Source organism: Cajanus cajan, chromosome 9, assembly GCF_000230855.2.
Source record: "Cajanus cajan strain Asha chromosome 9, NIPB_CcT2T_4, whole genome shotgun sequence".
In the NCBI taxonomy this organism is placed as follows: Eukaryota; Viridiplantae; Streptophyta; class Magnoliopsida; order Fabales; family Fabaceae; genus Cajanus; species Cajanus cajan.
The window spans coordinates 7,358,010-7,372,352 of NC_138525.1; the positions used below are offsets into that span (position 1 = coordinate 7,358,010).

Below are 14,343 nucleotides of genomic sequence, written 5' to 3' on the forward strand. Positions count from 1 at the left end.
AATTGGATTCCATGGAGAGGATTTCAGGATTTGGATCATCCACCGCTTGAAATAGAGCTCTCAATGGGTTTGACTCGGTGAGCCAATCCGGTCCATCACAGGTTCAAGTTAGGTTGAGTTAAAATTTTTTTAAAAAATTTAATACAGGTTAAATTTAAATCCGACTCATCCGGGTTGAACTCGTAATGAGTCAGGTTGGCTCACCAACCCGTGTTTAATTTTTTTTAAAAAAAAATATAATAATTATTATATTATAATGCAGTCTAACATGAGACAATAATGATTTAATATTAGATTATGATTTGTAATTTTTATGATTTTGGGTTGTATTTAAAATTTAAGATGATTTTAAATTATATTTAAAATTTAAGATGATTTTGGATTATATTTATCTATTTGAGATTATTTAGATTTAATTTGATTGTATTTAAAATTATCATTTAATGTTTGAGATAAATGATTCATTTATGAATATCTTAATTAAGAATCTCATATTTTTAAAATAGGTTTAAATTTTTGGGCTTTAGTTGTATATTAAGAAAAAAAAATTATTTTTTTAAAGGTGAGCCAACACATTTAACCCACCAACCTGTGTAGACTAAATTTAATTTTTTTGAACTCACTAATAAAATATATAAGTTAAATTAGTCCACCAAATAGTCAAGCCACGATAGGCCGGGTCTGGGTAACAACAGCTATAGTTTGAAATAAAACCGCATGGTGTGCAGTTATAAATCTCACCCTTATAGTTAATAAATTTAATTCTAAAACATTAACTTATTACGTAATAGTAAAATAAAATCAATGGACAAAACTGTAGACCATTTCCATTTCCATTTCCATCTCCATTTCGTTTTGCATCTGCATTTCTGGTTGGAACGTTTACTCCACTGCAGCATCGGCACTTAGACATGGAGGTCTTGGATCCTTCTCGAAGCTTCATGAGAAACGTGAAGCGCGTGATCATCAAGGTCGGCACCGCCGTCGTGACTCGAGAAGAGGGAAGGTTAGCGGTTGGAAGATTAGGCGCTCTCTGCGAGCAGATTAAACAACTCAACTCTCTCGGATACGACATTATTCTCGTCTCCTCCGGCGCCGTCGGTATCGGCCGCCAACGACTCCGCTACCGCAAACTAATCAACAGCAGCTTCGCAGACCTTCAGAAACCCCAACTCGAACTCGACGGCAAGGCCTGCGCCGCCGTTGGACAGAACAGTCTCATGGCTCTCTACGACACTTTGTTCACTCAGGTCAATTACTGTTACATTCAGTTTTTAGATGCTTTAATTTGCGGTGGAGGAACTCAATTGTAATACGGCAATAACGCTAGAATTGTTTGAGTAACTGAATCTAGGTTTTGTTCAACTGTAATTTTTTTTGTTATTTTGGTTTCGCGGTTTCAGCTTGACGTGACGTCTGCTCAGCTTCTTGTGACGGACAACGATTTTCGAGATAAGGATTTCAGGAAGCAGCTTACCGAAACCGTGAAGTCGTTGTTGGCGCTCAAGGTTATTCCGGTGTTCAATGAGAACGATGCTGTCAGTACTCGGAAGGCTCCATATGAGGTTTGTTGACTACGAGCTTGACCTAATTTGTTTCGCGGAATCGATGAGTTTGAATTTGTTCTCTGTAGGTGACATGGCGTGATGTAGACTCTAGCTGCGAGAAATATAATTATTGTTGTGTTAGGCTTTAATGTTGATTCTGTATTCGAGGTTCTTTCTGCTGAATATTTAGTTGGAATTCTGTCCCCAAGCATAAGCATATGAGTGTAAATTTTTAATGACTAAATATCATTAATCTTAAAATATATGTATAAAAAAAAAGTGTTACTGTAATTTTTTTTTCTTCAATAAAACTCCAAAGAAATAAATACATCAGTAGATGTATAGCTGCAACTGTACGTGGTAGTTAATTATTTATGAAACAAGGGTATTTTAGTTTGGTAAGATTATTTTATCATGAAAACTAGTATAATTGATTGTTTCTAACATGATAAATAAAAAGAAACGGAGGGAATAACGACTTGTATAAGGGAAATTAGACTCGTTTTTTCTTCTTGATCAGAAGTTTTATTTGTTTCTTTGGAGGTCAACATTTTTCATTTAAACTTGATTATTTTCAACTTGGAAGTTTAGTTTGGAGTCTGCTACCTGGAATGATTACTATATTATTTCTATTTGTACCAATTTAATTAAGAGTCATTAACGTATTTCCTGTGCAGGATTCTTCTGGGATATTTTGGGATAATGATAGTTTATCTGCTTTATTGGCCTTGGAGTTAAAAGCCGACCTTCTTGTTTTGTTGAGTGATGTAGAAGGTCTTTATAGTGGCCCCCCGAGTGACCCACATTCAAAGCTTATTCATACATATATTAAGGAAAAGCATCAGAATGAAATTACTTTTGGCGACAAGTCTAGAGTGGGAAGAGGTGGAATGACAGCCAAAGTAAAAGCTGCTGTTCATGCAGCTGAAGCCGGCATTCCCGTTGTTATTACCAGGTGCGCTGTTACACTATATTGCTGGGAAAGATTTTTACTCTACTGTATTTACTATGTAGGTTTTAATGAAAGCATTTTTTATCAGTGCTGTTTTGATATCTAAACAAATTGTTTCATTAAACAACAAACAATTTTGGAAAATGGCAAATTTGTTTAAATTGCTTGCACTTGTTTCTTTACTCCTTATCCCTTCAATTTCTTCTCTGTATGTCTTTTTGACCACCATATGTTTTGAGGTCATAAATTTAAATGAAAATTTGTGTACATTCATATAGAATGAGAGAATCACTTATGAAACCCCTCCTTTTCTTTTCATTTGTTGTTCTACCCCAAGAACACCATGAGATCAAGTGTATTATAAGTACACTGACTGTATTGGATGATCATGTTTGCAAGTTGGTTTGTCCTTGTTATTATCATTTTTTTTCTCCTTACAGTGGTTTTGCAGCTGAAAATATCATTAATGTTCTCCAAGGACAACGTATAGGAACTCTCTTCCATAAAGATGCACATGAGTGGGTCCAAGTAAAAGAGGTTGATGCACGTGAGATGGCAGTTGCAGCCAGGGAATGCTCCAGAAGGCTGCAGGTGTCTTTTTTATCTTCACATTTACCAAATGTGTGAAAGATCATTGATATTATTGAGCTGTTAGTGAAGCATCCTAATATCTTAATTTTACTTTGCAGGCAATATCTTCAGAAGAAAGGAAACAAATTTTACTAAAAATAGCTGATGCCCTGGAAGCAAATGAAAATGTAATCAGGACTGAAAATGAAGCTGATGTTGCTATGGCACAAGAAGCAGGATATGAAAAATCCTTGGTGGCTAGGCTAGTCTTAAAACCTGGGAAGGCAAGAAAGTTCACTTCTAGAAGAAATTGTCCATATTTTAACAAATTGAAGAGTTTATGATGATACACAACTATGATAACTGACAGATTGCAAGCCTTGCAAACAACATGCGAATTATTGCCAACATGGAAGATCCAATTGGTCAAATATTAAAACGAACTGAGGTAATGGGAAGCTGATCTGGAAAAATATATTTTGTATTATGGTAGTTTCAAGACACGGTTGCTGAGGCCACTTTCTAAGTTGAATCACCTTCCTTTCTGCATAGTATTAACCGCATATTCCAATTTTACATCTTAATAGTAGATAAGGTAGACTTGTGTTATTCATGATTTTGTTTAATGTAAATTTCATGTAACTGTTGCTCTGTTCTAAACTATGTTGTTTGTAGTGTTTTTAAGTATGAACAAATTTCTTATGGACACTTGTAATTACACCAAAAAAAATTGTGGCAAAACATTGATCTGTAATGTTTCTGACAGCTATCATTTTATTTAGCTTTCAGATGGGCTAATTTTAGAAAAGACATCATCTCCTTTGGGAGTGCTCCTTATTGTTTTTGAATCACGCCCTGATGCTCTTGTACAGGTGAATTAAGCCTTTTTCATCTTTTCTATCTCTTTTCACATTTGGTTTAAACTTGGTTAAGTACTTACGTTTTGCCCAGAGGAAAACAAGTTCCCCTTTAATTTTGTACTGTGTTCTGCATTTATATTTATTTGTTATCCTTGTTTATTGCTGTTTAAACTATCAGTCTCTGAAGGAGTTAGGGAAGATCTATTTAGAGGTGCTACCAAATGAGAGAGTTTTCAAATGAGCTTTGATGATATCAAGGTCATGGGTATGAAAATTTAATGAGATTTATATGGTCCTTAGCAGCAAAGTAAGAGTTGAAAGGACCATGCGTTCCTCTACTTGGGGCATGCAAGCAAAAGAATTGAATATTTTATAGTACAGACATATGAGCTTTTTGTATTTTGATTCACCCTGTTAACCAGTTATAGTAGTTTTTTTTTTTTTTGCTGGCATGCAGTTTTCCATAATCTTGAAACTGTTGTTTCATTGACTTCACTGATATTTTTTTTAATCTGTTGATTATAATTTTTGATAACCATTACTTCCATCATTCCATGCCACCGATGATGTTGTTTCTCTTTGCTAATGTATTGCAACATGTTGGTATGCTGGTGTCATATATTTCTCATTTCATTTTGTTCCCATCCTTGAGGGGTATCATATTTTTTACTTATGTTTTCCTTTTCCTTTTATTTTTTTAAATTTGTGCATGTTTCTTTTTAACCTGTGTGAATAGTATGAATAGGTTTGTAATTTATTAAATGAATATAAAGTTCTACTGCTGATCACTATTGATCTGTAATGGATTGATGTTATGGTATGAATGAACTTCATGAGCTTAAAGCAGTTTGATTGATTATCTCTGTATTATAAGCTGTTTATCTACATTTTTAAGTGGTAGTTCTTATCAACAGATTGCTTCTCTGGCAATCCGAAGTGGGAATGGGCTTCTCTTGAAAGGTGGCAAGGAAGCTAAGCGGTCAAATGCAATTTTGCACAAGGTTTGGTTTCAAATAATTTCTGAACTATTCTTGCTTCATTTTATTTTGTTTGGTAGTCGCCATTAATAAATAATTTATGGAGGCAATTCTGCATCTCTGAGATGCAGGTAATTACAGAGGCCATACCAGATACTGTTGGTGGAAAACTTATAGGGCTTGTAACCACAAGGGAAGAAATCCCTGAGCTACTTAAGGTGAATTATCAGTGGAGCTCAATTTCAATTTTGTAAACTTAATTCACCTTAAACATTGGCTGGCACCTTTCTATTTAACTTTCAGCTGGATGACGTAATTGATCTGGTGATTCCAAGAGGCAGCAACAAACTTGTTTCTCAGATCAAGAGTTCCACTAAAATTCCTGTTTTAGGTCATGCTGGTAAGACCATTATGTTTATGGTTAAATGTAGGCTTAATTTCACTTTACTCTCTTTTGTTTGGACTCTGATTTTGGTCTCTCAAATATTTTCAAGTCAATTAAGTCTCAAATATTTTGGTCCCTTTAAACCCTAAATCCTTTATTTTTAAAATGAATCAAATTTGGTCCTGCTGCTATTTTTTTTTTTTCTTTCCTTCCAAGACCAACAGATTATCATTTTCTACTCAAAACTCATTCATTATTCAAAGCATCAAATTTCACGTAAAATTTGAAAATCTCATTTTTTTTTCTCCTTTAACATAATCTAATATCCTATAAAATCCTTCAGATGATATCAATCTTTTTTTCTAAGGATCTGACTTTTAAACTTTCTAAATAATTCAGTGTCATCGTAAATCCCTAAATATTTGGATTTAAAATAATAATTTGAGGGTTTTAGATGGAAAAAAATTGACAACAAGGCAATTTTACTTAATTTTGAAAATAGGATGCAGTTGGTTTGAACAAAACTTGAGAGATCAAAATTGCACACGTTCCAAACTAAATGAACAAAATGCAATTAAACCTTGAATATAATATACAAGCAGTGCATGATATGGTATGGAAAATCATATTACTATTTTTATTTTTATTTTTTTGGACTAATAAGATGCACTATTACTAATTCAGATGGAATTTGCCATGTCTATGTTGATAAGTCTGCTAATGTGGAAATGGCAAGGCGGATTGTACTGGATGCTAAAATAGATTATCCAGCAGCCTGCAATGCCATGGTAAACTAAATGTTCTCAATGACTCTACAAGATTGGTAAAGCCAGCAATGTCTGCTGTACATAATTTCTGTTTATAAATTTCTACTTTTAGGAAACACTTCTTATCCATAGGGATTTGATAGAGAAAGGTTGGCTCAATGATATTGTTGTTGACTTACGAAATGAAGGTATGATTTCTGGCCATCTTTTCCTCTTATTTCTGGATTTTTTCCAACTACATAGACTGCATATACTAGTAAGTTGTAAGCTTGTAATACCATAAAACTGAATTTTGTAAAAGAACAAATTGGGCACTCGAGTATGTTTTCTTCAAATGCCATGAATACATCCTCTAAGGCTGGTTGAAATTTATTGGGTTTCAATTTTTATTTAATGAGTTTCAGGTATAATTTCATGATTCACAATAAATATCAGCATTTAAAAATACAAGTGTCTTTGGAAGAGTGTGTTAAGAATGTATTGCTAGCACTTCTCTTGAATTCTTTATAGCTAGTTATGGTGAGAGGAAAAAATCAATGCAGCTTGTTTTTCATGGTGCTAATGCTAACTTCCTGTATCATTTTGGACATCATTACAGTTCTAGTTCTGGATCCAAGTTATTGTGGACAAATTCTACGTGATAATTGTACAGAGAAGCACATTTTAATATCTAATGTTTAGTGGCTTTGAGTTTGTCTACATATTATCTAACTGGTGAATATTTAAAAAATGAGCATTTCCCGGTTAACTCAAGCTTTCATGTTTCAAAATGATCTTAGTGATATTGAATTGTAAATGTTGATTAAGACTTAATATCTCAACACTGTTTGCTATTTTTATTTTTGTCGATTAAAAAATATTCAAGCAATTGAAATGATCTTTTTAGGCAATTTAGGAATGAAAGGCAACTCCAAGGTTTAGTCAGTTGTTCTTTTATGGACTTCAGTTTACATCCTTACTACTCTGATGAGTTGTTTGATTGGCATCATTTTTAACACAAACTTATGTAATTGGAGTTGAACGAGGTACATTACCAATTTTAAGGTGTTACCTTTTGTGGTTTTGGAATTACTAAATTATGTAAATTTATGCAGGCGTTATATTGTATGGAGGACCTAGGGCAAGTTCTCTGTTAAATATTCCACGAGCACATTCATTTCATCATGAGTACAGTTCGCTTGCTTGCACTGTTGAAATTGTGGATGATGTGTATGCAGCTATTGATCATATAAATCTTTATGGAAGGCATGTCACTGTTTTCTTCTTGATAGGAAATATGTTGAAATATATTTTGCTTTCTTGATAAGAAATATGTTGAAACATATTACTATATTTCTTCGCTGGTCTCCATGACATCTATAGTAGTGTGGTGAGCTTAGACGGAAAAGTGATACGCTTTCTCTTTTATGACAGTGCACATACTGATTCCATTATTGCAGAAGATAAGGAAGTAGCAAATGTGTTTCTACGCCAAGTAGACAGGTAATATTTGAAATATCGTGCTTCTTTTTGTTTAATGAGAAAAGAATCCTGGGAAACAAGATAAAAGATATTTCACTCAATTGTTGCTTTGCGGTGTCTCATTATTGTGTGTAGTTTAATTGGTGGTCTTTGACCAAGTTGCTCATTAGTACTAAGCAAACATTTCCTTTAAACTATAACTGCTTTCTCATAAGTGCAATGGCATTTATGTAAATGTTGCTCACCTTGTGTTGGCAGTGCTGCTGTTTTTCACAATGCAAGCACCAGATTCAGTGATGGGGCACGATTTGGACTAGGTGCAGAGGTATAATATTGTTTGCATTTTATAATCAATGTTACATTAAGGTTGTTGATTTAATATGTAATTCCGTTTTGGTTGAATAGGTTGGAATTAGTACGAGCAGGATTCATGCTCGAGGTCCAGTAGGAGTTGAGGGATTGTTAACAACAAGATGGTATGATCTTATTATGCCTATAAATAACTACAATAAAATATTTCAGTCCTTCATTTTCATCTTAAATATCATTAACTTGCTGCTACTCAATTACGGAAAGTAGCCAAACTATGATGCTGCATGTTTTTTATGGAATATATTTCATGAGACTACATAGTTCTAACCCATGTATGATTTATATCTTGAATGCAATCCCAACCAATATGATAATATAATCATGACCTTTTTATATAATAAAACCCCCAAGTTGTATGTGGTATATCCCTCGTGTTTTACTTGGTATCTTTTGTCTTTGGCATATGCAGGATACTAAAAGGAGGTGGACAAGTAGTAGATGGTGATAGAGGAATTGTCTACACCCACACAGACCTTGCAACTTAATTTGAATGGTCCTACTGCTTTACTTCCTTTTGCAGCCATTCGTTTGTTTTGGCAGTTGAAGATTACGGTGTAGAATTGTACCATTTAACAGAAACCGGGTAATTTGTATCATCTGCTGGTTCCTTTCCTTCAAGTGTTTTGTGTCAACAATTACAGTTCGTGATAGGATTTGTTCTTTAAGTTATTTCATGTGGGCATCAAACAGTAAAGATCCATATATCACTATATATGCTAGAAAATACAGAACATGTGAAGTCTCGGTAATGGAATCCATTTGTTGTTTTGTTAACGACAATTGAATATTTATAATTTCAATTTTTGAGATGTACAATGCTGTATTTTTGCATTCGAGAAGAAATAGCACCCCCACCCCCCAATTGGAATTGATTAAAGTTCGTATGCAAACCGACGGTGCATAACGTCCTAATGTGTAGTAATTTATTATACTTTGATTTAAAATAAAAATACAAAAAGCAATTACTAATTATAGTTGGAGGAAATTAATCGGTTATTTACCACCAACTTGAGAATTGGCACGTTTCTAAAAGAAATTTGCTCAAAATGGAAAGGAAAATAAGGATTCGTCGGCACCGTGGGACGCAACATACAGCAAATGCTTGTTTTTAGCTAAATCTCACGTAAATCCCGGCGTCAGGTGTTATTTTAATTTTTAACAAGGCACCACAGGAAAGGGAATAGATAAATAAAATCAATACAACACTTGGGTAAAACTTTATTTTTAACTGAACAACAGCAGTGCTAAAAACATTTAAAATAATGCTTTTAAATTTTATCCATGAAATTAACCAAGCATTTTTCAAACGTGAGCTACCTTCAATGACTAATAGGAGCTACAGCTAAACCACAATAACAAAATCTCTGGGTATTTTTTTTCCTTCGAATGCATACGCAAGTAATAAGACAAAAAATAAGTATTCTGCATCCTATCTTCAAACGACCGCGTAAGCACATAAAGAGATGTGTAAGCTCATGCTTGAACAAAGCTCTTGAGTTTTTGCAGCCATACCAAGTACTCTTTACTGTCCTTGTTGATCATGTACTCATGCAGGAAATTTGTTGTGCTGGGTTTGATTCCTCTGATTTCTAAATACTTGTGAAAAGACTTCTGTAGATTCTCATCCAAGTCCCTGCATAAGACATTAAAACAGAAGAAATTCAGTCAAACAAACAAGACCTTACCACAACAACAACTAAGTTTTAATTTATTTTTTTTCCAAAGAGTTGCACAGAAAGAATGGCGTACTGGAAATCTGGCCCCTCATAAGCTATTTGATCCTCAGCAAGATCAGGATTCTTAATAGACAAGCTGTCAATAACAATCTCATCAGGGTAACCCACACAGTTAAACTCTAGATAGGGTCCACCCCTCTTATAAACACTAACTGCAAGTGGAATGCTTGATTGAGAAGCTCTTTCACTCTCATTATCGTTATCTTCATCATTTTCTTCCCCAGTGACCAAATCAGGCATGTGAACCTCTACCTTAATTTCTTCATCTTGGTACGTCCTTTCAAGTGTTATAGTCTGCTGCCCGGGACTATCAACAATTTTAAAGGGAAAATTACTCGGAACCTCTTCAACCTATCAACAAATTCAACTTTCACCAAGTAAACCCTACTTATCACATTATAAAGAAAAAAATAACCATCATCATCGCTATTTATGAATTGGAAAAAAAAAAAAAAAAAAAAAAAGGACTTACTGCGCCGTGATCATCGGTGTCCTGGGCGCATTCGATTTCGGATTCGATGACTCGGAGAAGATTCTCATCGGAGGTTGGTTTCTTCTTGGAAGCTACAGAAGAAAAGTGAGACCTCGGAAAAAACGAATCCTTGTGATGGTGCTGGTTGATGACGGTGAGGAGCAAAGTACGATGACCCGGGCGGTTATTCTTCGTCAATTGACCCGCGACAGCAAGAGCCCTTGCAAAAGAACCCGACTTGCGAAGAATCGAGTTGAACGCCATTTCCCAACACACAAGGGTTTTACTAGGGTTTTACGATGTAAGAGGAGGCTTGGGATAATTTTCCACGCATTCAACTTTATATCACGTAACCTATTTTAAGGCCCAGCTTTTTAATCTGGGCCAGTGTTATGGGTCACCCCTAGAACGGCTATGGAAAAATTTTAATTTTCCAATTTAGGGGGGTGTTTGTAGCAAAATTTAGAAGCCTCGTGTTGAATTAGGAGGTGTTTGATATACTGGTATTTTTTTTTTCCATACATTAGAAAAATCATGATTGATGACAATCGTAAGAAATTCTTAATCAAATTTTTTTTTCAAAATATATATAATATTGCTTGTTATAAAAAATTATTATATTAAATTAAATAAATAAATAAGGTTAACGTAAAAATTTTATCACATTAAAAAAAATGAACTTGGAAATGTCAGGGACTATTTGGTTTGTGAAAATATTTTCTGTTTTTATTTTTTTTTTTAAATCATTTTCATTTTTAAATTTTGAAAATTAAAAAATATGTTTAGTTTTTGTTTTCTATTTTTCAAAAATAAAAATTTTGAAAATGTGTTTAGTTTAATAACTTTTAATATAATTATTATTATTTATTAGTACGAAAACGACACTTCATACCTCTGTCTTTATTTTTGAGAGATTTTAGAAGATGACCGTAAAAACTGAGATTTAAAAGTAGGTAACTGACTTTTTTTTGTTTATTGCAGCGAGTGAGTAATTTAAAAAATTATAAATAAGTATTATCAGTTTAAAGATAAACTAGTATTTTAGCATGATTATATATAATCAAAATTTATAATAAATTATATATAAATAAATATTTTAAACATAGAAATATATCTTAGATATGTGATAAATAATTTATATTATAATATAAAATTATTATTATTTATTAATTATTTACTTTAAAATATTAAATTTTAATTTTTAAATAAATATAATAAATAAAAATAAAATTAAATAAAAATTTAAAAAATTTAAAAAGAAAATGCTTAAAAACTCTTTCATTAAAAAAGATTAATAACATTATCAGGCAAGATGGTCGATTTTATTTAATATATAAAGATGAACATGTCAAATAAAAAAAATAAGAAAAAAGCAATTAATAAAATGTATTTGTTCATTAATAGGTATAAATTTTTAAAAGTAAATAAAAATATAACTAAGATTTTATTTTAAGAATCATAAAATAAAATATATAAATATAATAGTACAATTTATCTTTAAAAATGCATTTTACTGTGATACTGGTGCCAAAAAAAAAATGGAATGAAACTATGAGCAAATAAACAAATATAAGAATAAGTGTACTAAGTAGTGTTGCAAATAAACTGACAGAAAATTGACAAAGAACTTCACATGTAAACAGGAAAGGATCAAATAATTATAACTTGCCACCACCTTTTCATATGAGCGTTTTCGAAAACATCGAAAATGGTGTAATTTTGTTTTTAAAATATAGCTTCTTTTAAAAATATTTTCAGTGTTATTTTATGTTTTCTTTAAAAATGAAACAAAAAAATACCTAAACCAAACAAGCCCTAAATTCTACTTCTCCCATCAGAAACAATTTGATGAGAAATTTATGTAAAAAAAATTGTGTATCAATGGGCTCGTTAATCATACAAGACTTATCTATTAATATTGTAACAATAGACTTTTCTTAATTATGTATACTTTGATATATGTGATTAAGAAATGAATTTTTTGTTATTTGTTTATTTGTTTATTTTTAGTTTAACTGTGTAAGAGTTGGTTCGATGAGAGTTGAAATATATAAGGCGGATTTTGACAAATGAAATTCATAAGTTTATAACCCTAAAATTTTATAAAGAAGTTAAAGAGAAGTACTTTAGAGCTAATGAAGTCCGATCTTTGATATGATTCAACTAGAAAATCTATTTCTTCTCATAATCGTTAGTTGGTGTGGTAGAAGTTGAGATTCAAGCTGAAGAGTTGAAAATCTTAGAGAGAAGTCGTTGTAGATGAGTTTGGGGTTCTTGAATATCTTCCCTTCTTCCTTGCTTTATGGAGTAATTAAGGTAAAGGAAGCTTGTAGTTTGATTTTCTAAGTTGTGTATAGTGTTTTTGTCGTGTTGATTCATACTCTGGTAAGCATTAATGTTGAGATTAAGGATAAAACTTGGTGTTCTTGGTGAAGAATAAAGAAAGTAATGATCCTAATGCATTTGATGGTTGCATGTAGCATTTTATTTTGTTTTTGAGTTGTATGATGATAGTAAATGACTATTTTTGAGTTGCATCTATGAATCTTGTAGTCAGATGAGAGAATTTCTAGAGTTGTTATGTTATTCTTGAGTTGTGTTCATTTTTGGATCCATGTAATCGCTTAAAGTACACATGGGGGTCACTTAAAGAGAGCAAGTGAGGTCGTTCAAGTATTCTTTGATGGCTCACTTATAATGCTCATTTTGGATATTGATCTATGACGATGTATATGTATGATGATGATTCAAGTTGATCAATTTGAAAGTTAAAAATTGTGGAATGATGAATGTGGGAATGTTGTATAGTTGTGTAGCATTGAGAATGCTTAAGGCATTATGTTGAGTTGTGTTGTTTGACTTAGGAATAGACAAAAATGTTATTTAAAAGTTGAGTATCTCATTGTGAATATATGGTGTTGTGGTGCTCGACGAGCTCTATTATTGAAAACCCTTCTTGAGAAGTTAACTCTTGAAGTGGATTGTTAAGTCTCCTTTAGGACCTTAGTTGATGCAGTATGGGGACAAGGTTGAGTCATACTAACTATAAGTGACCGCAATATAGGAATTATATCAAACTATACTAATTATAAAGCGATTAAATGTTGATTCATATAGGGTCAAGTCGAGTCATATGTGTACAAAGTGACCAAACCGAGTAAGGTAAAAGGTTAGGGGTCAAAATCCCTAAGTATCGATAGGGACGTAGTATTTGGAGGGTGATCAATGAAATAATCTCATAAGAGACTTAGTTATTCATATTAAGGTCGTGGTAGGCTCAAAACCAAGTTGTCCTACCCTTACAAGAATACTAAACTTTCATAGTTTAAGTGGCAAAATCTAGGAAATTGTACGATATTGTAGATTTTTATCCAAATTAGTTGTTGATCTAGCTAATCTAAAAACATAATGTTGTTAGTTGATTTGATAGGATCAAGCCCTTAAACTCCTAATTTGTGTTGTAAAATATCTTTTAGTTGAATGTATAACAACACAATATCACAATTAAAACACTAGAAAAACACAATGTTGCATTATATATAAGATCATTTTTACTTTTTTGCTTGTTCTTTTTTAATTTTTTATAAAACTCTCTTTTGATTTTTAATTATATTAATTATATTTTCTCTAAAATATTATTATTTAATAAACAATTTTTTTAGGCAAAATATAATAAATGTTTAAAAGTATTTGGATAAAAACTCTCTATTTGGATTGGATAAGATATATAGACACGTAGATATTCCCCTCTTCCAAACATTAATTAATTAGGTGAAATATAATTAAGTGAAAAGAGAGAAAGTTAATTTTGTAAAAGTGGTTTAAATTATTGAGAAATTTAAGGGTGTAATTTAGTTGAAAGGATTTTATAATTAAGGACAAATGTAGTGATCAAGTTAATTTTGTAAAATTATTATTCTCTTCATCTATTATTTACTTTTTTTGGTTTGTATAACAAAATCTAAGAGGGGTGTATTGGATTAGGATTTTAAAGGACTTTTTTAGTTAAAAAAAATCCTGCAGATTTTAAAAGACTTTGCAGGATTTTCATGACTTTTAAGATTTTGCAGGATTCTACAAGACTTAAAATCAGGATTTTAATGGATTCTGTAAGACTTTTAAATCAGGATTTTAATGGATTCTGTGGGATTTTGTGAATTTTGTAGAATTTTCGTGGATTTTTGACATTTGATAAGATTTCAAAAACAATTTCATACATTCAAATTTAAAAAGAGTCAAAGACT

The 14,343-nt window shown here is 32.1% G+C and overlaps 2 protein-coding genes across 2 annotated transcripts; one reads left to right on the top strand and one right to left on the bottom strand.

The window, feature by feature from the left end:
* The first annotated feature begins 807 nt into the window (after positions 1 to 807).
* P5CS1 (delta1-pyrroline-5-carboxylate synthase 1) lies at positions 808 to 8,665 on the top strand. The gene is made up of 17 exons (XM_020346669.3): positions 808 to 1,250; positions 1,404 to 1,565; positions 2,225 to 2,502; positions 2,940 to 3,090; positions 3,189 to 3,353; positions 3,440 to 3,517; positions 3,852 to 3,941; positions 4,844 to 4,930; positions 5,038 to 5,124; positions 5,210 to 5,306; positions 5,976 to 6,079; positions 6,171 to 6,246; positions 7,153 to 7,303; positions 7,472 to 7,540; positions 7,778 to 7,844; positions 7,925 to 7,995; positions 8,301 to 8,665. The coding sequence occupies exons 1-17, from the start codon at positions 912 to 914 to the stop codon at positions 8,374 to 8,376; spliced, it is 2,148 nt and encodes a 715-aa protein (XP_020202258.1). The 5' UTR covers positions 808 to 911; the 3' UTR covers positions 8,377 to 8,665.
* A 415-nt stretch (positions 8,666 to 9,080) lies between these two features.
* Positions 9,081 to 10,425, bottom strand: LOC109788035 (uncharacterized protein At2g39795, mitochondrial). Its single transcript, XM_020346670.2, has 3 exons — positions 10,100 to 10,425; positions 9,641 to 9,978; positions 9,081 to 9,524 (listed from the first exon to the last, which is right to left on the bottom strand). The coding sequence occupies exons 1-3, from the start codon at positions 10,361 to 10,363 to the stop codon at positions 9,365 to 9,367; spliced, it is 762 nt and encodes a 253-aa protein (XP_020202259.1). The 5' UTR covers positions 10,364 to 10,425; the 3' UTR covers positions 9,081 to 9,364.
* Between the last annotated feature and the right edge of the window lie 3,918 nt (positions 10,426 to 14,343).

What these genes read in the sequence shown, in the direction of transcription:
- P5CS1 (XM_020346669.3), top strand. Translation starts at nt 912, where the DNA reads ATGGAGGTCTTGGATCCTTCTCGAAGCTTCATGAGAAACGTGAAGCGC. An exon ending in ACGACACTTTGTTCACTCAG is followed by an intron (nt 1,251 to 1,403) that starts GTCAATTACTGT and finishes TCGCGGTTTCAG; the next exon opens with CTTGACGTGACGTCTGCTCA. An exon ending in CTCGGAAGGCTCCATATGAG is followed by an intron (nt 1,566 to 2,224) that starts GTTTGTTGACTA and finishes TTTCCTGTGCAG; the next exon opens with GATTCTTCTGGGATATTTTG.
- LOC109788035 (XM_020346670.2), bottom strand. Translation starts at nt 10,363, where the DNA reads ATGGCGTTCAACTCGATTCTTCGCAAGTCGGGTTCTTTTGCAAGGGCT. An exon ending in ACACCGATGATCACGGCGCA is followed by an intron (nt 9,979 to 10,099) that starts GTAAGTCCTTTT and finishes ATTTGTTGATAG; the next exon opens with GTTGAAGAGGTTCCGAGTAA. An exon ending in TATGAGGGGCCAGATTTCCA is followed by an intron (nt 9,525 to 9,640) that starts GTACGCCATTCT and finishes TGTCTTATGCAG; the next exon opens with GGACTTGGATGAGAATCTAC.